The 25,744-nt window shown below is 39.0% G+C and overlaps 1 protein-coding gene across 1 annotated transcript; it reads right to left on the reverse strand.

The window, feature by feature from the left end:
- Positions 1-18,935: 18,935 nt before the first annotated feature.
- LOC120252510 ((-)-alpha-terpineol synthase-like) lies at positions 18,936-25,524 on the reverse strand. Its single transcript, XM_039260680.1, has 7 exons — positions 25,277-25,524; positions 22,188-22,455; positions 21,435-21,813; positions 20,909-21,130; positions 20,679-20,817; positions 20,065-20,313; positions 18,936-19,331 (listed from the first exon to the last, which is right to left on the reverse strand). The coding sequence occupies exons 1-7, from the start codon at positions 25,418-25,420 to the stop codon at positions 19,026-19,028; spliced, it is 1,707 nt and encodes a 568-aa protein (XP_039116614.1). The 5' UTR covers positions 25,421-25,524; the 3' UTR covers positions 18,936-19,025.
- Positions 25,525-25,744: the final 220 nt, after the last annotated feature.

The following is a 25,744-nucleotide window of genomic DNA, read 5'->3' on the forward strand; positions in this document are numbered from 1 at the left end:
GGTTTCTTCTATAATGGGCTTTGAAGGGCTTTTGTCTAGCAGGTTAAAACCTTATAATAGCGAAGTAACTTGGGGTTCCAACTCCTTATAATGGTGTCCGTGATAAGTGCTTGAGTAGACATATTTCTCTATATGTTTTACATGCATGAAGCATCATTTTTACCATGGCTTATGTCTCATAAAGTGTAATTGTGCTCCTTTGTGCAAATAGGTTGTGAAGGCTTTGAAAGAAGAAAAAAAGCAAATATAGGTTATGAAGGCACATTTTGGGAGTTTTTGTGCAACATAAGGATCAAAACACAATAGGAGCTCATGCACATGGGGGTGTGTGCCAACTTCCAAGAGAATTCAAGCTAAATTGTGACTTGGAAGGGCACAAAGGCAGTCACACTTCTATGTCCCGACTTGTGTGAAGAATTCAAGAATCTTCCTAATGATGGTTAGATTACGAGAAGCCTCATAACCTACCACGCGGATGTGTGCCCATCTATGTGGCCTCAAGAGAAGAGTGTGGAGCCTTGGTATGAAGAGCATTGTAGCAAAGTAATGTAACAAAATATTGTAGCAAAACAATGTTCACATGACCGTGTGAAATTTCCACGCATGGGCGGTTAGGGTTTTGAGAGGAGATCTTTGCCGAATTGGGGAAGGGGGGTGTTTTTCACTAACTTTGATAGATTTCTATTTCGTCATAGCATCAAGGGAGCCTTCGGCGACTTAGCTTTGGAGAGGGATCTTTCAAAACGTTGAGCGACCCATCAAGGCCACCATCACGAATTCAAAGGGGTTTGATTTCATGGTTTTTATTGATTTACATTGCATTAATTATTTTATAATTTTCCCATAGAGAGCTAAACCCTAGTAGGTATTTGGGCATATGAACCTTAAGTTCTTATCTTTGTATTGATTTACTTTTGTGTTTTCTATTAAATCCGAGTTTAATTGAGTTTCAATCTTGTTTTCTCATTGCTTGAATGTCATATTAATCATTGTGATTGATTTGTTTGCATGATTTGTTTGTCTTGATGAGAGAGAGAGGTCTCCATTAGGGCTAGAACTCCAAGATTGAAGATGGTTGAAAGGGTGAGTCAGGAGATAGTGGAGTGTCCCCTTTCTCTTCCGATTAGTACACTCTATCTCCATATTCTTAAGCTTTATGCAACCATATTTGGTGTGATGCGTGAGATTGAGATATTTCTCCGTGGGGACCTTGTAGGGGGTTAGGGATCTTTCACCTAGAAATAGGGTTAGGTCTATCCTTAGGAATTGAGTGTACTCTTAGATATCCCTAGAGTCAATTGAGGTCATATGTGGTGTGAGGTGTTAAGATTGAGCGACTTCTCCGCTGGGACCTCATAGGGGACTAATATTAGTAGCCTGGAGGCAGGGACCAATTATTCTTGGATTATCTCGACACGTGTAACTCGGGTTTTAAAAAACACATAGTAAGTCTTACACTTCATGTTGGATCCTAGGGGGAGCATTTCCTGGTACCCTCATCTTTATTGATTGAGACTTCCCTCATTTCTACTTTTTCCTTTCTTGCTTGAGATATTCATATTCTTGTGATTAAGTTCATTTCACCACAATCTTGATTCTCGACTCAGATAACCCGAGAAGTAATTACTACCAATACCTCCGCTCCCTATGGATCTCGACTCACCCTCACCATTGGGTACTTTATTACTTTGACACCCGTACACTTGCGGTACATGCATGCAAGAGGTGTTTCAGTCGACTAAGCTAAAAGCTATGAAAGCATGAGTGAGTTCATGTGAACTTGTAATCTACTAAGTAAGTTGGATTTTTTGGTGGCTAACCAGCATATTTACTCTTCTGAAAGGAGATGTATAGTTCATGTTAGGAAAAAAAAGCTACAAATCCCTTCTTGTTTGTGTGAGAAGTGATTAAAATGGGTCGGGAACTCAAAAATCAGTAGAAAAAGGTTTCTCGGGAGTCCACTAGGGGGTCTCCTACCATTTCAAGGCCGAGTACCACTATAAGCATTGTGACTTACTTTAATACGTAGTCCTCAGGTTGTTTCCCAATTGACTTTGACTACCATGGCTCGAAGTAGAGGGGGTGATGTGGTCTTCGCAAGTGCACGGGTCGCACACAAGTAGTAAAGTGATACGACGTGAAGGATAGGGTTGTCGCACCATAGGGACTGGATTTAAAGTACTAATTTATCTTCTGATGTTTAGTTAAACAATGATTGTAATAAGATTGAATTAAAAGCTAACAATGAAGGATAGAACAATGGTAGTTATAGGGGGATTAGGATTGTGTTTTCAACAACAAAAGAGCAATGCGCCGGGATGATTCCTATGAGTTATAGCATGTTCATTTGATCCTAAAGCCTAACAGGTACATTCTAAGGTTCTTGTGTGTGCTCAAGAGCAATGTTGCATCTATGGTTCTCAAATACACCAAGGTTCTACTAAGATAACTAAATTACCAAAGCATCTGTGCAAATCAAACACATCAAGTTATGCAAACACATCATTAAACACAAGAAACCAATAGAACCCCGTAAACATTGAAATCAAGTAATCAAAGCATACAAAAAACATAGTTCACATCCTAGGGTGCTGTGGACGCTTAGTCCCTCATGGATGGGTACAACAAGAAAGACAAAGATGAAAAACTGGAGAAAGAAGCCATGACTCCCTTCTTCTTAAGATAGTCTTCCTCTCCGAGCTCCACATGCTAACCTCACTTCTTTTATGCCTCTAACTTGTCCTTGATCCCCTCTAGAAGATGTGGTAAAGTTTGATCTTCACTCTCTTCAAAGTTCACCCGGTGGAGATTGGAATCCCTAAACAAAGATAAGAGCAAACCCTAAAAATTGGAGTTAAAAAGGGTTGTCTTCGAGCTCGACAAGGCATAAGCACGATCATGCTTAAACCATGTTTCCATGGAATTGTGTTGAGTGAATCGACCAAGTGTTCACCTGGAATTTCCAGTGGGAGAAAATGCAGTTGTTCTTGGAGCGTGCTTCCTTGAGCATGATTGTGCTAGGAGCCTCCAGCGCGTGCTTACCCTGATGAATAGAAAACAAGTTCAGCCTGAGATTTCCAGGGAGAGGGACATGAGCGTACTTCAACCATGTTCACCCTGGTGATACTCCCCTGTAAGCTTTTTCACTTGATCATCATGAAGCTAGGATATTCAGGAGGACAAAGCAAGACTGTACTCTGCCCATGCTGAGCTTGAACACTTATATATTTATTCAATTTTCACTTGATTGGTAACTAGATTCACTGCTAATTGCTTCGAGCTCCTCAATTCCTGCATCATTAACAAATATACCTAGAATAACACCAAATATATACAAAGATGTGTCAAAAGACAAGCAAAAGTATGAATTGAAGGTAAGAAAACATGATATGAATTGCACTCATCAGGGAGTGTACACACACATCACCACATTGCCGATCAATACTCCAAAATATCTTTAGTTGTTGTTTCTTATCATCTTGAGTTTTGCATTTACTATTGTATACTTACACCTAAGTAGGAAATTATGTATTTAGCCACTTATCATTCTCTCTTGTTCTCCATGTTTGTTTGCTTAGGGACAAGCAAATGTTTAACTTGAGGGATATTTGATAAGTGTCTAAATACACTATATTTCATTGATATATTATACTTATTTTTATGAGAATTTCATGACTCTAATGACTTATTATGCTGTTTTTGTGTTATATTTGTTTTAGGACATCAGAAAAACACTTATAGCTAAGAGAAGTGTTTTTGACATGTTTTGGAGAACAAATCATCCATATTTGAAGCTTACATGTGTCCCTAAGCACTGGACGAGAAGGAGATGGAGTTTAGATAGAGATCACTATAGTAGTATGACTAAATAGCACCCATGTAGCTTTGTCACAACTTGCGGTCGGCACGCCCCCCACATGCTTCATGTAGAACTTATGTGGTCCTTGTGTGACTGCACGATACCCGTGCTACTTCAGCATAATTCCATGCAGCCTTATGTGGTCCTTATGTGGCCCTCGTACGCTACCCGTGCTGACCCAACTTGGATCTTTTGAGATGGATTAAGATGCCCATGAGGCCCCCATGCCGCTTCACACCTACCCACACACCTATCCCCACACCTGGGTGACTATTTATGCTGACTTTAGGTTTTTACAAGAGAGTTTGACTACGAATCTCCAAGTACTCCTAGGATACAAATCCATCAAATAAAGTTGATTTAAGGAAGAATCAAGGGGAGAGAAGAAGGTAAAACTCAATGAAAATATCAAGGAGCTCAATGATGCGGATTCAGCGAGGTCTCATCATCATCGTTAGTTGACGGAATAGGGAGTTTATAATGAACCTTTTCATTGATTACTTGTATCTCTTGCTTACTCTTTGACTTTAAACTAAACTCCCAAGGCTACCGAGCATCTGTGAACCTTGGGAGAAAACTTGTATTGAAGATCCTTTAGTTTCTAATTGATTATTGGCATGTTTTTTTGTTTTGGTTCAATCTATTGTTTTAATGTTCAATCTACAATGGATGGATTTTGTAAGTTTTGATTCTTGAATGATGCTTGTAGAGCCGGATGCTTGCATGTAGTAGGTCACACAATGATTAAAGGAGGATTCATTGTATTGGCAAGTCGACACCTGTGTGTCAATATTAGGGTATTAGGGTTAGCCCTAGCCTAGAGAGTATTAGAGCTTTCCTAGCCAAAATTCCTTTCATCTAATGACATTGTAAGGATATCTTTCAGATGGAGATACCCATAAGGAATTAGGGCTACTTGTGGATGTTCCGGGTAGTCGACATTAGAGTCTAGCTGTCCAAAAACCTAAGTCAATATCATACTTTTATTTCTAAAATTCATCCATGCTTGTTTTTTTGTCCTTAGGGATTCTTGCCCGAAGCCTTTCTTTCTCATTGGTATTTGTTATATTTATTTTTTATGATGTGTGCTTAGTTTATTTCTCTATTTTATTACTTTGCAATCAACAATCATCTATGTTTGGTAGATTAGATAGTGTAGTCGAAGAGGAAGTAATAGTAGCTCTTGAAACCCTAGGTAATATAACCCTCTTGCGTTTTCATGAGAGGATTATTACTTGTTGATCCGTGCACTTGTGGCTCTGGAAGATATGTGTTCATTTTCATAGCGGCACACTGACATATCCCTTGAGGGTATCCACAAATGCACGGGTCGTTCAAGTAATAAAGTTTACCCAACGGATTGGGTAGTCGAATCCACAGGGAATAGGAGTATTAGTAATAACTGTAACCTCGCTATCTAGCCTAATAAATGGAATGAGTGTGTGAATGATCAGTTTCACAAACAAGCAACCAAGGAAAGAGAAGTAGGCAAACAGAGATGTAGAGAGGAATTAGTTAAGATAGATGGAGTACCCGGACAATGCTCCCCCAAGGATTCTTAAGTTAAAGTGCAAGATAAAAATTACGCTTCCCTAGTTGAGATTAATTGAGTCATGAAAATCCAAAAGCACACCGGTCCCAAACTTAAGGTCAATCTATGACTAGTCCCCTTCGAGGTCCCGGCGAAGAGAAAGCTCTCAATGGCTCATACCACATATGACTGCTTGAAGTCCTAAAGATTCCAAATGATAAACCCTATTCCTAAAAGTAGATAAAACCCTTTGGTCCCGGCGAAAGATCCCTAATCCCAATGGAGGTCCCGGTTGCGAAAATGCTCTCGACACCTCACACCGCATACGATTACTAAGAGCTCTTGGAACACTGAGGTAGAGTAAATCAAACCAGAGGGGAAAAGAGATATTTTGCTACCTCTCAACTCATCCTCTCAAGCCTTTTCAACCTTGGCAAATCTAATCCTAGTGGTGATAGTCACTCATCACTAAGATGATTAGATGTAGCTCTCAACCCTAGTGTCATTTTAAAGGAAAGCAATTATAAAGCACACAAGATTAAAATTAAAATGAATACTCAATTAAAGAAAAAGCAATAAAAGTCAATAAAACAACAAATCCTAGGGTTTACATGTCCAAGTACCCACTAGAGTTTAGCTCTACATGGAGGAATACAATATGGAATCAATCATTGAATGAAAACACATGAAAATCATAAAGTGGCCCCCCTTTAGGTCCGTGCTGATGGTCTTTAAGAGATGCTTCATCTTTTACAAGAGTTCCTCCAACGAAGCTAGGGCACACTTGATGAGATCCACAAGTGCACGGGTTGTCAAGTAATACCTCTCATGCGAGCATGAGAGGGTCGTATTCCCAAGGGCCCGAGAATCTACTCTTACTTCCTCTTTGCAATGTTGTTTAACCTACAAGTCAAAATATGATAGAGAGAAAAGAAAGAGATAAAGTAAATGCAAATAGAAGGTGAACAATGAAGGCAAAATACTGGGAATAATCAGGATAAGGAAGTGGTCATGGATGAGGATTCCCTTAGGGGCTACTAAAGTGTGTAAGATGCTAGAACTAATATGCAAGTGGCTAGTTGGACTGAGAAAACCCTAGTTTAGGCCAACCCGATGGTAACGGCAATTGACCCCTAATCCAGTATGAGTACTGGATACGGAATCTCTTCCGCCCAAATTCTCCTAAGATTACAATGGGAATGGTGGTTTTCTCAAGATAGGGTTGAAACACAAGCTAGTACTCAACCCTAGAAATGGAGGGGTACAAATACTCGATGGTCACGGTGTACTTATACGTATATCCCTTCCAAGCTTGGTGAGTCTAATACCTAGGGCAATGGTCATGCAACCTAGTACTACCTAAGAATTGATACACAGATTTCTCATATATACCAAGGTATTAAAATACACCAAACATGGATTACAACCAAGCTAAAATGCAATAAATAGATCAAACATCCAAACAACACAAGTTCACCCCCAAGGTTGACCTACATCCGGTGACCTTAGGGGTTTAGTTGTTCATAGTCACAAAATACACAAAGAAAGTCATGGAAACAACTAAATAAACCATAAAACAACTCCCTCAAAAGATGGAGGCTGGAGAAGCTTCCAAAGATGCCACTCAAAGAGGTGGCTTCCCGTCATCTTCAACCTCTCAAAACCAAGCCTTAAGAGTAGATCTTGCTCCAAATTGCGCTCTCCTCACCAAATCCAATGTGGAAATGCCCTCAAAACCCTTCTTCTTCCTCAGATCTGCAATGGTGGTGATGAGCTTCAAGAAGGGGCCTCCTCCCTCAAAGAAATTTCCTAATGATGCTGATAAAGAGTAGCTTCGTGATGGCTTACGGGTGGTCTCACGGTCAATATACTGGCCGTGAGGATGCTCAAAAAATGGGTCAAGAATTTTAGTAAGTTACTATAGTACTGCCACACTGACCTACTACAGTAAACCTGCACCAGTGCCGTTGCTCTCTGAATTGCTTGCGGTTGTCTTCACGGCAGTGAGGTCACCCGTAAGGATTTCCAGACTTAAAATTTCACCAAGTTCTTGTGCTTCAGACTGCTATAGTGTTGCTACAGTTTCGGGGGCCATAAAATGCTATTTTTTATGTCAATTTCTACTCAGATCGCGTCATTGAGCTCACCTAGGCTTCCTTTATGCCTGAAACACGAAATTAAACAATTAAACCACAAAAATGGGTATCGGCTCATCAATAAAATACAATAATCATGCGTACACATACATATAAAATAAGTACATTTAGATGTTTGTCAACACCCCTCTGAATTGATGTCATCGGCGGCTCCCCTGATGGCTATAATGATGAAGGAATCCATGAAAGTTCATGAAAAAGTGCTCCCTTGAGTGCAAAGACCTCCTCTCTAAAACCCTAGCCGAATTCACCCCAAAACTTGTGATAAAAGATGCAAAAACCCTTGGTTGAGAGGCCTTTTATAAGTGAAAGCTGGGGAACCATATGGCCTTGCCACGCCCGTGTAAAGGGTTTGTGAAGTTTTGTCGGGCTACTACAATACTTTGTCGTGTGGAAGGGTGTGTGGGATTCTGTCGCTCCAAACGCCTGAGATAACTCCTAAGAACTACACCCAAGCTGGTAGATGCACATATGACTACCACCCTCCTAACATGTCAATTGGTTTCTATAATCTCAAAAGTTGGCATATATACTCTTGTAGATGATCCAACTTTGGTGTTCACCCTTGAAGTGAAATCATCTCAGAAATATCTCCACAACCCTTTCTTTGCTTCTTTCTCATCAATTCTCTTCGCATGCCCTAATTTCACAAAAGAATACAAAATACATGTTATTAATAAAAATATCTGAAGATAATCATGCTCAAAGTGCACACACGCTCACCATCATCTGTGTTGGGATCCCAAGATCGTCATGCAGTCATAGGTAGCTTGAGTGATGAGAGAGATCATAGTTAAAGTCTCATATCTGATTAGTTGTTGGTTGCCTTAAGAAAAGAATTGACATGTTCTAGAAAACCCATGACTCAAACCATCTCCTTTAGAAGTTATTAGTTAAATCTTACTCCTTAATGAAATTCTAGGGGGAACATCGCCTGTGTACCTCCTGTTGATTAAGTGAGACACATCTTTCTTTTATTTATTTTCATGCATTTCTTTTTCACTTGGTTCCTTGCTAGATTTCTTCTTGGACTATCATTCAAAGGCTTCTACTAGTACTTTTGTTCATCGTGGGATAGGACAACCCCTCACTCACTACTTTATTATTTCACAGCCTTTCCATTTGTAATGCACTACCAGTCTTGGTAGTGGCCTCATTACTTACAATCGTAATTATTGACTATAAGGTCTTATGTATAGGTGTTATGGTCAAGCTTACGTGCATAAGACTTGGACTGTAAGCTCTCTTGCAAGGTCCTTGTGGCCTTCCTTATGGAAATAAGTGTCTGCCAAAGGTGTTTAAATGCCCCGACATTTATAGCTTAACTTACGTGTACGTGCCCGTCCGCTATATCTTCTGTTTTTCCCTTGTGCTCCTGCCTATAGTGTAAACTTACTCACATGCTCTCTGTCTAACACTTACAGTCGTAAGGACAGCCAAAAGGGGCCATAATGAGTCCTCGTTGGCCTATTCCTCCTTGTTTAGATGCTAAGAGGGCTTCTTCTCCATGGAATTGCTCCAGAATTGCTTCATTCAGCTCCCTCGTGGTCGTTATGCCTAATCCTTGCCCTGAGATCACCATAATAACAAATTAAGTACCATTTTCATGATAAACAATTGAATGACATGGCAATTGAGTGTGAGAATTGATAGAAATAAATGTACACGCACACTCTTATCATGACTCCTCCGAACTTTTTTATCCATGATACTCATGTGCTTGTAGTGAACCCATAGACTCTTTTATGATCAAATTTTTTAGGTTAGATTACAAAGAATCTTCTCAATAGTCTATGAATCTTTGATATCTTGTCTAATTTGCTTTATTTGATTTATTGTTAAAGTGGTTCTTCATAAATAATCTTAGGACTGACTCTATATCATTCATGTGCAAATTTTCAAATTCTACTCTAACTCTTAGAATTTGTATGCGCTATCCTTTCAACTTTTTTTTTATCTCCCCTATAGATCTTTTCAAGGTTTTTCCATGCAATCTTTGATTTATTTTTTTCAAAAATAATTTTAATTACTATTGATGTTTTAGCATAATAAATGATTTGTAGAAGTGTTCTACTATCTTTATTTTTGATAGCTTATACTCAATCATAATTTGTTCTCCTTTGTAATACCTCGTATTCTAGATTAGTATCTTCTAGGTAACTAATTTGAACATGTTGCACCTTTCGATATAGAAACCTTTGCGTCGGAATTTTTTTAATGGTAATATTTGCACAATTCTCCCAGATAGAGTAGCTTTGACGCCACTTTTTAGAAGCAAAAGAGATTGTAAAGTAACCGATGACTTAATTATTAATCTGAAAATAATATATTGCCAAAGGGATTCGCACTTCATATATGGTATAAACTTCTCCTATCATAATGGGTAGTGAAGAGAACATTACATACCCACATTAGACACACTAAACTACAACAGCTTGTCCAACTCAAAGTTTCCATTGTGCTTTAAATAGAATCATAGTCCGCATTAATCACTCCTTCTTAGAGTTAAATTGACTAATCCTATTCAAATATAAAGCAGATAACTATTCTCAAAACTAGTCTTATTTTAACTCAAATTCATTTTTACATGCTTAGAGAATAGCAGTTTGTGTTTAACATGAATTCTAACATATAATACCAAACATTTAAACATCATCTTTTTCTAACGAATTTGACATGTATATATATATATATATATAATTTACTCCATATTTACTAAGCATGTGAAGATTAAAATTGCCCTTGAGAAATTAGTTGGTGTATGTTGACATGGTCACCATTAATTATGTATAATTTACACAAAGCATGCAATTAAAACACATTGGAAATAAAATGACAAATAAAATCCAAAAATGGTGATGGCCAAACAAAAATAAATTATTGAATAGACATATAAACTTTTATTGTCAAAATTCAATTGCTTAATTATATATCTTATTAGGGTTAAGGGTTTAGGGTTTATATGAATTTGACAATATTAGTTTTTAATTATTTTCCAAATAATCTTTTTAATTATCTTATATATATATATATATATTATATGCTTGTTGTTAGATGTATGTATGTCTATATGTACATAGGCAGTGGGGTATACTTGTATCATTAGCTTCTATATGTAGACCCATGATCACACTTGTTTTCTTGAGCAATGAATGAGGATTTATTCATTTTCTTCTTCTATCTTTTATATCATGGTATCAGATTAGGTTAGTATACTTTTTTTTCCCCGGCCAACTTCTTCGGCCATCTTCTCAGGCCAACCTCTCCGGCCACCTTCTCCGGCCATCTTCATCGGCCTTCACTGGTCATCTTCCTTGGTAATCTTCATCTACATCACCTTTTCGTTCATCATTCATCAAAAAAAAAACCTGGATCTTCTTTTCACCACCATCATCCTCATCACCTCTACCATCATCAATGGGCCACCATCATAATCCTCACCGCCTCCACCATCATCAACAAAGCTTCCTTTCTCAACATCATCAACCGGCCACCATCCTCAACGTCACCACGTCCACCATCATCAACCAACCTTCCTTTTTCACCATCATCAACCGGCCTCCACCATAACCCTCACTGTCTCCATCGTGAGCTGGCCACCATCACCATCCTTATTGTCACGGCCTTCCCGATCGCACCGACGATCACCGCGCGGCGCTCGTCACACCACCAAGGTGCCGAGCCAGCCTCCAAGACCTGGAACCAAAAACAGTCCAAGAACTAGCAAGAAACCATGCACTATCAATCCAATAAGGCTAGTAAACATGCAAGCACACACAAAGACATCATGAGGGGTCCAGGATGGATCATGCGCACATCACACCAAGGCTACACGAAGAAAACCGCACAAGACAAGAGGCTTGAGAGAAAAACATAAACTCTCAATATAAAGGATCCGAGATACACCACAAGCCAACAACGCACAGCCAAGACCTTCTCTCCACCAAGAGATGAAGGTGAACAAAGCCCCAAAGAACAAGCTTCTCTCCCAAGGAAGCTCAGCCCTTTACTTAGTCTCTAGCTACCCATATGAGAGGGAGGAGGCGGGCTATTTATAGCCAAACACTCTCCAAAGAGGAGGGAACCGACCCTTCTAACATGTGGCCAAGAATGCTTCAGCCATCTCATCACAACTAACACTAATCGCCATACAGGTTACAAGATCAAGAAAGCACGAGTGCTACAGTTGTCCCGCACTCACCGGCCACCATCAGATCGCGCTGCATGCCGCCCATCGCACTCGCTCACCCTGATCGGTAACGGTCTCGGATCACCCGACCAACGCACAGCATGCTCTCGGCGTAGCGCCCTATCGGCCCAGCGGGTGCCGATATGCTCGTAGTCCGTTAATCTCGGCCATTCCTCTCTGTAAAGACCCTCGGTGGCGCGCCCATGCGTCTTGTGTCATGCTGGCTCATGGCTGGCTAAGAGCTCCCGCTCCGCCTGCCCTATCCGCTGACCGACCGTACAAGTCCATATCGACTGTACTGCCGATGCTAACGCGGATCTGGCTCCTTTTGGCCCATACTTAGCCAAATATTACCCATCTCGGTTCCTCGGTCATGATCCCATTACCACGCGCATCATGCCCCGCACGTTGCCTAGCGAGCTCACGGTATTGCGCGGCACCGCGCCCGCGCACCCCTCACTCGGCACTCCCGGTCGGGATCCCCGATCATGTGCGGCCGCTCTCCGCACATAGGCCACCGGACGACTAGTGCCTCATTTGGACTTGGATTTTGACCCATCTTGGCTTCATCGGTCATCCTCCCTTGGTATGGAACCGTCCACCGCCGAGCGCATAAGGTGAGACCCTTACAAACCACCCCCACTAGAGAAAGTTCGACGCCCTCGTCGAACGGGGCTAAGGGTTTATAGTAACCTCATACGGCCAAACTAATGCCAGTAGTCGGATTTTCCACACGGAATTTCCAAAGAACGTCTTCTTTGGCCCGCACCGATTTTAAATTTCCAACTTAAGTTTTTATCACCAAAAACCAAGTGGAATATGGAGGTTCATCACCGAACTCCAATGTCATCGGTCCGCCGACGACGTCTTGACGCCATGACACGAAGAATCCGTTCGTCATGTCAATTACCATCACAGCCCACTAGCACCCATGCTTCTTTCGTTGCCAACTTAGGATAGTAAGGTCACGAAGCTTGCCCTCGGCCAAGCAACCCGCGCCCGTTCCCGCCCAATCTCAGCCAAGCACACCGCCCTTGCCTCTGCCCCCTTCTCCGGCCAGACAAACCGCCCATGCTTCTGCCTTTCCTGCGGCCTAGCGAACACTTGCTTCTGCCAATCAAGCTCCCCTACTCCTATACGTTTGCTCAGCAAAGGGAATTACATAACCCAAAATTGCCATAAAAGAGCAATAACACATGACAACAAAAGAGGGACTGCCCTCATGGTTACATAAAAACAAAGCCATCAAAACATACACCATTCAAAAGAGCATACACACATACATAACCCTTTTGACATATAAACATCCCGATGCCCTCCTAAGCATCTAGATATACGGGCTTCATTCTCTGTCCCGCCGTTCCCATCATGCCGAACCCAAGCGGACAGTGGATTCCTTGGAGGATAGGTCGCTCCCATCGCGGCCACTCCGAACCGGTACGATCGCCATGTTCTCCTCCGAATCCCGTGGAGCCTGGCTAGGACCAACACCCTCACGACGGTCAGGGGAAGGAAATCTCACCGCAAGAGGATGAGGACCCTCTTGAGTTTCCTCCGTTCCACGAGCTCTCTCGCGCTCCCACCATTGTGTCCTAGCTCGCCATATATTGGCTCTCATAACTCTTTTCCTTGGCCTCATCGTTTCTTCTTGGACTCTAGACGATCTCAAAGACGGGGTCGTCCCTATCTCGGCCCTAAGAGCCTGGACCTCGGCAGCCAAAGTATGCATAGATTGCTCCATCATGGCTCCGTGAAGGTCTAGTTCCATCAGCCTAGTACACACGGATCGGATGGGTGCTTCGTCGTCACCATCGCCGAAGCAACCAAGCATCTCCTCGAACCGCATCAGCGTCCGTTCGATGAGTTCCATGCGAACCTCTAGCTGGTCCAGTCTCTCCGTTATTGTCCGAGCCATTCGAACGCAGACTTGTCTTGCTTCTTCGCCTAACAGCAAGCCGTTGCCGTCAGCCTGTCTCCTTTGGTGGGGGATAAAGGCTCTGATACCAGTTGTCACGGCCTTCCCGATCGCACCGACGATCACCGCGCGGCGCTCGTCACACCACCAAGGCGCCGAGCCAGTCTCCAAGACCTGGAACCAAAAACAGTCCAAGAACTAGCAAGCAACCATGCACTATCAATCCAATAAGGCTAGTAAACATGCAAGCACACACAAAGACATCATGAGGGGTCCAGGATGGATCATCCGCACATCACACCAAGGCTACACGAAAAAAACCGCACAAGACAAGAGGCTTGAGAGAAAAACATAAACTCTCAATATAAAGGATCCGAGATACACCACAAGCCAACAACGCACAGCCAAGACCTTCTCTCCACCAAGAGATGAAGGTAAACAAAGCCCCAAAGAACAAGCTTCTCTCCCAAGGAAGCTCAGCCCTTTACTTAGTCTCTAGCTACCCATATGAGAGGGAGGAGGCGGGCTATTTATAGCCAAACACTCTCCAAAGAGGAGGGAACCGACCCTTCTAACATGTGGCCAAGAATGCTTCAGCCATCTCATCACAACTAACACACTGCTACAGTGCTACAGTACCGAAGAAGCACAGTGCTACAGTGTCCCAGACTCAGCCGGCCACCATCAGGATCGCGCTACAGTGCCGTCCATCGCACTGTTCACCTTATCGGTAACGGTCTCGGATCACCCGGCCAACGCGCCGCATGCTCCCGGCAGCGCGCGCCTATCGGCCCGCGGGTGCCGATATGCTTCGGTAGTCTGTTAATTCTCGGCCATTCCTCTCTGTAAAGACCCTCGGTGGCGCGCCCATGCACGTTGCCTAGCGAGCTCTCGGTATTGCGCGGCACCGCGCCCGCGCACCCCTCACTCGGCACTCCCGGTCGGGATCCCCGATCATGTGCGGCCGCTCTCCGCACATAGGCCACCGGACGACTAGTGCCTCATTTGGACTTGGATTTTGACCCATCTTGGCTTCATCGGTCATAAGGTGAGACCCTTACACTTATCACCCCCATCATCATCAACCGGCGACCATCACCACCGCCTCCACTGTGACCCGGCCACCATCACCATAACCACCATCATCAACCGGCCACATCACCACCCTCCACCATTATCCTCCCCACTGTCACACAACCACCATCATCTTCACCAACCGCCCTTCATCACCATTACCTCCACTGTGACCGCCATCATTATCACCATTATCCTCATCGTGACTGCCATCATCTCTACCAAGAACCGGCCACCATTATCACCATTATTCTCACCAATTCCACCACACCGATCTGGCCACCATCACCTCCATCTTCAGCCGGCCACCATCACCACCTCCATCACCACTTCCTTCCAATGACTAGCCACCCAAGCACCGGTCACCATCAACATTCCATCACATGTCACATGTGAATTATTGCCTGGCCCACCACAAACATGGATGTGACACTTACTGTTGCCATATGTATTCTTGTCTGAATAAGACAAAACACTGATTTAAATATTAAAAAAATGGAATATGGATTCAGTGGGGTGTTACCTAAGATGTGTCACCACAATCTCCATCATTCAGATGTGGTGCTTGATGGCACCAACTACATTGCTTGGCGACTCACTATCAAGAGGATTCTTGATGGCATCTACATTCTTCGCCATGTTGACTGTACATGTACTGCTCCTACTACCCCTTCTCTCCTTGACACCATTGCCTCCACTAAGGCCTCTGCTCTTCTTATGACTTTTGAGCAACAGCTTGAGAAATGGGCTGCTGATGATTCTATGGCCAAGATGATGATCTGTTAGACGGTCACTCTTGATATTCGTACTTAGATTGCTGATCTTTCCACCGCTTACGAGATGTGAGACTATCTTGCACGCCGATGATGGTCTGTCATCTCTTGTTTATCTTGGAGTCTTAGCAACTGTCTCTCCTTCCTCTAATGTTGTCTTTGTTTGCTGTAAGCTTGGTAAACAGCTACAACGCCCTTATTCTATGAGTGCATCTTAGACTACTGCTCTTTTTGAACTTATTCATTCTGATGTTTGGTCTGTCATGCTCCTTTGTTTATAAAGGAGGTAACCATTATTATGTTATTTTTATTGATGACTATACTAGCTTTACTTGGATCTATTTTATGCATCATCGTAGTCAGTTATTGTCCATCTATCGATCTTTTATAGCCATTGGTCACACCTAATTTACTACCTCAGTCAAGATCTTTAGATCTGACTCTAGTGCCAAATATCCTTCTTAGGATTTTCATGCCTTTTTATCTTCTGAGGGCACCTTTCTTCAGTTATCTTATCTTGGGGCTCATCCTCAGAATGGGGTAGCTGAACGCAAGCATCATCATATCTTAGAGACGGCTCGTGCACTTCTTCTTGGTGTTTTTCTTCCTCCTCACTTTTGGGATGAAGCTGTTAGTATGACTGTTTATCTAATTAACCTTCAACCTCCATCTCACCTCCATGATCGCAGCCTGGGAGAGTGTCTTCATGGGACACCTCCTTGCTATGATCATCTTCGTTTTTTTTGTTATAGTTGTTTTGTTTTTCTCGCACCTCGGGATCGAGCCAAGCTCACCGCCTAGTCTGTCTCTTGAGTTTTTCTGCGATATAGCCTTGAGCATAAAGGTTATCATTGCTATGATCCCTGCTACACGATCAGTATTCGTATCTCTTGTGATATCACGTTTGATGAGGCCACCCCATTTTATGCTTATCCTTCTTCTACTCGAGTCTCTCATCCCTCGGTTCCTCTATCTTTCCTTTTCCCTACCACCTCCGAAGGATGCTTCCCTTAGTGCCTTCCTCCCTCCGCTCCTCACTCCTCCAGAGCTTCTTAGTCACTCCTCTCTTGACCCTCCTTCTCCACTATCTGTTGAGCCTCCTGCCATATCTACCCCTTCTTATTCACTCCCTCCTACTCACCCACCAGTTCATTTATTTTACCATCGTAGGGATCCGATAGTGACTCTACCAGGGCAGGTCCCCTCTGACGCCTCTCCCGCTACCGATCTGGCTCATGAGGTATCCTCTCATCCTTACTCTTTACAAGATTGCTCCACTTTACATCCTCCTATTCGCTATTGAGCCAGGTACCTACAGGGAAGCGGTTCGCTCCCTGAGTGGCATACTGCCTTGGCTGAGGAGCTTGATGCTTTGTCTCGGACTCACATGTGGGATATAGTCCCTCTTCCTGCCCATGCGATTCCCATTACTTGTCGCTGGATCTACCGGGTGAAGACCCATTCTGATGGGTCTTTCAAGCACTTTAAAGCGTGTCTTGTTGCTCTCGGCTTTCAGCAGGAGTATGACCGTGACTATGAGGAGACTTGTACCCCCGTGGCCAACATGCACACTGTGTGTACATTAGTTGCTGTTGTAGTTGCTCGTAGGTGGGTCCTTCATCAGCTTGATGTGAAGTCCGCCTTTCTTTATGGGGACCTGAAGGAGAAGGTCTACATGACTCCTCCTCCTGGCCTTCAGGTGCCTCCAGGATCTGTTTCTCATCTTTGCCGTGCTCTCTATGGTCTCAAATAGGCTCCACGTACCTGGTTTGAGAGGTTTAACACAGTCGTTGAGGCTACTAGCTTTACTCTGAGCATACATGATCCGACAGTCTTCATTCATTCTTCACCTCATTGCTGGACCATTCTCCTTCTATATGTGGATGATATGATTCTTACTAGTGATGATTCTGCTCACATTACTTTTGTAAAGCAGAAACTGTGTGAGACTTTTTGATGACCCGATCTCGGGTCCGCTTCTGCTATTTTCTCGGGTATTGAGATCACATCTCATCTAGATGGCTATCAACTATCTCAAAGAAGCTACACTCTTGATCTCCTTGATCGCCTCGCTTGATAGATACTCATACCGCCTACACTCGATGGAGTTGTACTTGCAGCTTCGTGCTTCCGATGGGATTCCCTTATCAGATCTTTCTCGCTATCGGCATCTTGTTGTTAGCTTGGTATATCTAGTCATTACACGTCCTGACATTTCTCATGATGTGCACATTCTTAGTCAGTTCATTGCGGCCCCACCTCTGTTCATTATGGGCATCTTCTTCGGGTGTTGTAATATCTTTGTGGCACTGCCTCGTGTGGTCTGTTCTACTTACACCAGTCCACCCTTCAATTACAGACCTATTCTAATGCTACTTGGGCCAGCTCTCTAGATGATCAGATCTCTATTACTGGCTACTGTATCTTTCTTGGATCTTCACTTGTTGTTTGGAAGACTAAGAAACAGCAGACTGTTGCCAAGTCCAGTGTTGAGGCTGAGGTTCATGCTTTAGCTTTTACCATACAGGAGGTGCGCATGAGCTGACCAAATACATTGGTGTGGATGCACACTTCACCCGCTGTCATGTCCGTGCCCATACTGTGTCACTTCATTATCTCCCTACAAAAGTCCGTGGGTCGATTTTTTTCACTAAGGCACTGCACTGTGATCGAAAGATCTATTCATAGTTATCCAAACTCAAGACACATGATCCGTCTTGAGTTTGAGGAGGGCTCGTTGTTAGATGGATGTATGTATATATGTATGTCTGTATGTATATAAGTAATGGGGTATATTTGTATCATTAGCTTCTATATGTAGACTCATGAACACACTTGTTTTCTTGAGCAATGAATGATGATTGATTCATTTTCTTCTTCTATCTTTTATATCACTTATATGAATTAAGGTACCGACTTATTATATGATATTTGAAAAAGTTTTCTCTTTAAATAGACTTTTTTGGGAAAAGGTTTCCTCTCCAAGAAAAGAGGCTTGACATACAAAAACATGAGTAGTTAAAATTTACATGAAGTGTTAATATCATTAATCAAAAGTATATAGAGTCTATTTAATAATAGTTACAAGAATGTAGTTTTTGGAATTTACTCCAAAAAATGACCAATTAGTGGGCAATTTTTCAAATCTGTCTAAACAAATGATAGTTTAAAGAAGGTATTGAAAATACTGAGACCCAGAAGTTAACAACTATTAATTATTTTCCAAACATCCCTTAAAGTATATGTACTTCAAACTAATTTTCTTGTAATGTCTTCAATACAAATAACCACAAAATAAGATATAAATAATCTCACCATTAATTTTGTATAATTTACACGAAGCATACAATTAAAACACATATTTGAAATAAAATAACAAATAAAATCCAAAAATGGTGATGGCCAAACAAAAATAAATTATTTAATAGACATATAAACTTCTTCGTCGAAATTCAATCACTTAATTATATACATTATTAGGTAAAATGATGCTTTATAGTAAAAAATTAGCATACAAAAAGATTATAGTTACATCTTATCAAAGGGAATGGGTTTAATAAAAAGTGATATGACTCTATCCTTCGTCTTATGTTGTGGTATACCAAATCCATCTCCATGGTCGTACATGAAATGTCCAGTACGTGCAATGTTCATTGCCAAATTATTCAAGGATACATCAAATAGGGAACTCATTGTAAAGATCTTTGTATTTAGTTCCTTCCATGTCTCTCTTATAAGGTCTTGTATGTGCTCCCTAGCAATTGTCTCCGGAACACCTTTCTCACGCATGTAACATTGAATGGATTTGTTGACATCACCTCTATTGACCTCTTCCTATGAAATTAAAATTAATATAGTCAAATAAACCTACCTATTTTTATGGGTAAGCTTTATTTGCGAAGAAAAAAAAAAGAATAAAAAGACTTTTGTTTCTCAACTAATTAGATAGAAGTTCGCTATATATCCCTTTGAATAGGTATAACATAACTATGTCTTTAATTTTTTTTTTTATTATTTATGACAATATAGAAACCCTAAAAGACAACGGCGTGCTCTTAAGAGACACTATAGAAACTTAGCAGATATACTTATGAAAACTAAGATTACCATGTATGACAATGCAAAAAATGAAATAGCAATTTAAAGCATCAAAGTAAATTTCAAGATACCACTATTAACAATGGATATGCCTACGTACATAAATGCAAATGGAATTTTTTTCTACTCCATTCTCCAGAAAACTAATAATATTATAATATATTCCTACACATTTACTTGCCACGAATAGATGCTACTAGCAACCAAATTTTCATTCTAAGAATTTTGAAAAAATATTTTTATGTTATTTAACATTTGCCACTCCTATCAAAAAAACACTCAAATTTTTCACATAAAGCTAGCCTCTTAATGTTGTAAAACTCTTCTAATAATATTGTGTAAAATATGTATATAAAAACACTCAAATTTTTCACATAAAGCTAGCTTTTTAATGTTGTAACACTCTTCTTATAATACTGTGTAAAATATGTATATATATGCATAATGAAGAATTACTTTTATAACTTACTGTTGATGTTCCAAGATCATTGCAAAGGCGAGCAATCACAAATGGTTGGCGCATTATAATTAGAAAATTCTCTAGAATCTCCAAAGCTTCCTTTGATATAGCTTCATTTATGCAAAAACATGAATAAAAAAAAATAGGAAAAGCCCCAATTGAAATCCATCCATTATCCAAGTACTCCTTCAATGTTGGTTTGTAATCACTATGTGCCCAATTTGCCTCCATCAAATAAGCTTTGCACAATTCTAACCACTGTCATCACATTAAACTATGTTAAATAATATTATAGTTCAAAATATAATAATAGATAAAATACCACGTACTTCATGGTAAATAATTAAAATAACACAAAAATAATATTATCCTATAAGTCCACACACAGTCTTAGAGCAGCTTACAATACATATATATATATATAAGCATAAATCTTTATAAGATAACCATAAGCAAAGATACAGCTAATTAATTAATCAAATCATGGGATAACATAATGTTATAGCATCCAAAATTTAAAGTAAGATAACTAATAATAGGAATTATATAATCATTCTTTAGATACTGATTTCCTTAACATGATGCTATTGAAGATTATAATACTAACTAAATTAGGAACATACTGATTTCTTTAGATATGGGATGCAATTGACATTCCTCATTTTGAGGACCTTATATGCTGTATCATTGGTTGTGTTGAAGAGTCCTAGAAAACAAATCTTCATGAACTTTGGAAGGTAATCTATATCATTAACATCCCATCTGCAAAATAATATAAAAAACACAGAACATGATTAGTGAATATTTTTTTATTATTGATATTTTTATTCAAATAAGACCAATAATTAATCACCTATCAACAGCAGAAGTGAAAAGCTCAAGCTCTTGAATAGATCCATAAGTGTCATAAATGTCATCTATTACTGTTATTAGACAATTGACTTGGGTAAGAGTCTCGCGGTAAAATGAGAATTTTGCTTTGGATACCCATCCCATAGCAAATAAGTAATTTTCGACTAATCTATCTCTTGAGAAGCTTAAATCATCATCAAGAAGGTTGAGAGTGGACCACCACCTGTAACAAATAATCTCTCATCGATTAATTTAACATATATGCAAACATGTAAGCTACTTTTCTTATTTTCTTTAGTTTGTAGGTTAAATGGAGTTCATCTAATATAATTGTTGTTTTTAAAATCCTTTAATTCTCTTCTACATAACCTACATTTGTAACCTAAAAATCTCTCCATGTAACATCCATCATGTGCATATATTATATTAGACAAGTTCTCTAAATTATATCATTCTTGTATAATTTATTCAAATAAATGTTTATAAGAAAGTGATACATATGAAATATTTACATAATTTACCCTTACCGTGAACATTGTTTGATTTCTTTTCTGTGTGTACTTTGGAGTATGTTGAAGTCTAATTTAGCAAATTCTAACAAAACGGGGTTCATGTTGTCTTCCTTTTCATGAATTCCAATGAACCAATGAGTGTGCAACCTTGGCATCCTCCAATGCATTGGCAACTCCAAAGCATGTTCTATATGCTCCTTGAGTATGGGATCTATGTCATCTTTCTCAATAATACCCTCAAGGTGTTTGGTTGTGAAAACTCTAGCTTTCTCCAATGCATCCTCTCCTTCCATGGCCATATAAGAGGCCTCATACAAGCTAAGCATTCCTTTTATGTCATCGCAAAGGCTTAATTGGAAGTTACCATTTTCATCTTTAAATCCATCAAAAACTCCTATTAATAAGAAACGAGGAGATATTAGAATTAAAAATGATATTAATAAGACATTTACGTACCCTTCAAATTAAAAGTGCATTTCACATGGTTAAGAAACATTTTTATCTTTTTAACTATAGAATTTATATTAAATGATATAATAATGAATTAAAGGGTGCATCTAGAGTTTTTTTATCATTAAAAAGAATATTTTATAATATCTATTATTAAACAAGAGTTGTTATAATATCTTTTTCTCCCACTACAGAAGGAATTAAGATTCGAGATGTGCCTATATGAAAAATATTTATTCACATTTGTAAAAACAAATTGTATCGATAAATGGTAAAATATTATATATATAGATTATTGTGAAATATTACACAGCTTACCTTGTGAAACTTTAAAACCATGCTCTCTTAGAAGCCTAAATAGCAACGAGGTGCTAAATAAGTCATCCTTTAAGATATTAATATTTATGTTCATCACACTATATATAGTTCCAAAAGCATCCTTGATCTCTCTCACAAAGTGATGTGCAACTCCAAGCTGGCTTAGAGTATCGATGAGCTTTAATTGATGAATGATGTCTTTGGTTTCATAAAGCAAATGCTTTACAGACTCTTTCAACTTTTCAATCCTTGATTTAAATTTCTCATCCTGCATGAAATGTAGAATATGTATCATGAAAAAATTCACATTAAAAAAACCTAAAGAAAGTAAAAAAAAAAAAATTTATTGTATATATGATATGAGAAAAGAGATTAGATTGTTGAAGAAGTTGCAATAGCCCACTAGGTGATGATTGTCTTTTAATGACTGAAGATAATCAGGTCATACGGTTGGCTAGAGTTACTAAAAAATTAAAGGAATAGTACTTCAAATGTTGAGGATTTTAAAGACCACTACAGTCCTAAAAAAATACAAGGGATTGGTTCTTTATCCCACTCCTGGTTAGGGCTGTAAACGAGCCGAGCCGAGTATCACCAGGCTCGAGCTCGGCTCGAGTATACTATTCGAAGGCTCGAGCTCGGCTCGAGCTCGTTCGAGCTATTTTTTTTGTGCTCGAGCTCGGCTTGCTGAAAAGCTCAAGTAGCTCGAGCTCGGCTCGTTTAAGCTCGATTAGCTTGTATACATAAGTATTTTTGTAATTTTATATAGTTTATATAATTATGTATTTTTGTAATTTATATATAAATAATTTAATATTTTATATATAAAAGCTCGTTTAGGCTCGCGAGCCTCACGAGTTGAGTATTTTTGGGCTCGAGCTCGGCTCGTCAACATAAACGAGCAGCTCGAGCTCGGCTCGGCTCGCGAAAAATCGAATCGAATTCGAGCATTGACCGAGCCGACTCGAGTAACTCACGAGTAGCTTGGCTCATTTACACCCCTACTCCTGGTGGATGTTTTGATGAGCCTGGCCCCTATTTGTACCCATATTTCTTCTTTTAATGAATGTGATTTATCTACTTTTTAAAAAAAATAAAAATAAAAATAAAAATAAAAATAAAAAAATACAAGGTATGTCAATATCAAGAGCACCCTCAAAAGATACAAATCCTAATTAAATCCAAAACCTATTTAAAATTCTCAAACGTAAATGTAGCTATTCAGAGCCCATTTATAATCTCTACATAAATTCTTAAACCAATCCAATTTAATATTTTTTTTTATGTAAAAACTAAAATAGTTAGAATAATCACCAATTATAAGCTTAGTGGATTTTAATAAAATGAATTAAAAAATTTCGAAAAAATAACTAAAACTTTTTACATAAAAATTATCAAATATTTTTTAATATTAGAAAATATATCATTTAATAAATTTATGTAAATCAATCTATCAATTTAAAACAACACTCTAAAACAACACGAACTTCTGCAACACTTCTAGCCATGATTACAAAACAAACTCAATCATCAACATATCACTTCATGGTGCTTGGAAACCTATAAGTATCGTCAACTAATATTTAAAAAATAAATGCAATAAATTGCTATTTTAATTTCAATGACGTTCAAACTAATAAGCCATTAAATTAGAAAGATATTAAGTTAATTATGAAAATGAATGGTATATAAAAACAAGAATAATATGCTGAAAAATAAATTTAAATGAAAATTTGAATATATCCCATCATGGAACACTAATTTTTGTTTTTTTGGCAAATATCAATGGAATATTTTTGTTAAATATCATTTGTGTAATAAATTAATTATTTTTTATTATTTTATCCATACAATGAAATCAGAAAAAATATAAAATTCAATATGAAATTATAAATATATGCGCTGTTATGATATATATATATATACTTCTTTAAAGATAATAAATTATAAAATTTTTCATCAAATTAAAGGACTGAGTAACTTTCAAATGCATCAATAATCTTTTGTACTAAAAAAAATAAAAATTAAAAACAATTTAAAGGTCAAAGCATATGATATTTTAATATCTAAATAATGGGGAAATAAACTAATGTCATTTTAATTAATTAATTATTCAAAAAAAATATAGAAAACGAACATTACACCCATAAAAAAATTTTTGAAAGAGAGAAAGAGATTTTGGTAAACTTATAGAAAAATAGATAAAACAAAAAAAAAAATGAAATATTAAATGTTTCAAACCCTGCCCCTAACAAGAGGAGAAGATGACTTCTTTCTTAATTTAAGTACTGGATATGAAAAATTCGTTCATTTCTCTGTAATTTGAGAAATCTAGACGGATTACCATATATATTATATATATGTTTTTCTTCGTTTTCTTTTTGCTTCCTGTCGTGACTCTTTACTCAAAATTGATCCTCTCTCTATAATTAATGTTCATTAGATTTGAGATTATTTTTACTAAAAATACGTAAGACACATGTATCACTACATTTTTTTATAATATGTCTAGAATTTTTCTTTTTTTATTACTCCATTTTTCTTTTAATATGTATCAAGCCTTCAAATATATTACAAATGTTAAGGATTTATATATACATATATTGATATTGAGGGCAAGCCACGTCCACCCCCAAAAATATTTACTATTTTAATTTTACATTGAAAAAGAGACTAATACTCAACCTCCGGTATAAAAATTAAAGACTAATACTCAACCTCCGGTATAAAAATTAAATGCTTTAATCGCTTGACACTATGATTGTGGCCTAACTAGTTCATGCTGAGATGTTTTAATATTTGAAAATATTTTTTTCTGAAAGATTTGAATAATTAATTAAACTTGCCCCTCACGTGAGGACCGCCCTCTGCCATGTTAAGATACAAGATAATCCTATTTTTTGAATTTTGATAAACAACCAATACTACTCCAAACTGATAACACAAGCAATGAATGCTCCAATAACTATGAAACGATCCATTTCTCACAAAAAACGCTGAGTTTTTAATCAGGACAGTGAATTAAGACCACAATAAACTGCCACATGAATTAATCTAAAGATATATGATATTAGGGTGAGGAAGCTCACCATGAAATGGTCATCCCTTAAGGATTGAAGATAATCATTACTCCATATAGTTGGCTCGAAATTTGCCGACCTACGTTGAGTTATTGATGATGATGGTGATGATGAAGAAGAAGAAGAAGAAGAAGAAGAAGAAGAGTAGTCCATGTGTGTGATATACAAGAACCTTGGAAGAGAAGAGAGAGAGAGAGCAGTAGGAGTGAAACCAAGTGAAGTAAGCTGGAAATGGGAACAAACATAAGTAGCACAGGTTCACTAGTTGGATATGGATATCTCACGCAGCGATTAGAGCATATTTATAGACATAATATAGAAGGATAAGATGGAATATTAATAAAAAGTGGGGCCGAGTACTGTCGATGCCTAGTACTGGTGAGTGTCGTTGAATAGTACCCTTGAAACCAACTGAGTCAGCTGCCAAGGGAATAGTACCTTTGAAAAACACAAGTGATTTCTGTGTTGGGGGGTGGG

The sequence above is a fragment of the Dioscorea cayenensis genome, chromosome 21, assembly GCF_009730915.1.
Source record: "Dioscorea cayenensis subsp. rotundata cultivar TDr96_F1 chromosome 21, TDr96_F1_v2_PseudoChromosome.rev07_lg8_w22 25.fasta, whole genome shotgun sequence".
In the NCBI taxonomy this organism is placed as follows: domain Eukaryota; kingdom Viridiplantae; phylum Streptophyta; class Magnoliopsida; order Dioscoreales; family Dioscoreaceae; genus Dioscorea; species Dioscorea cayenensis.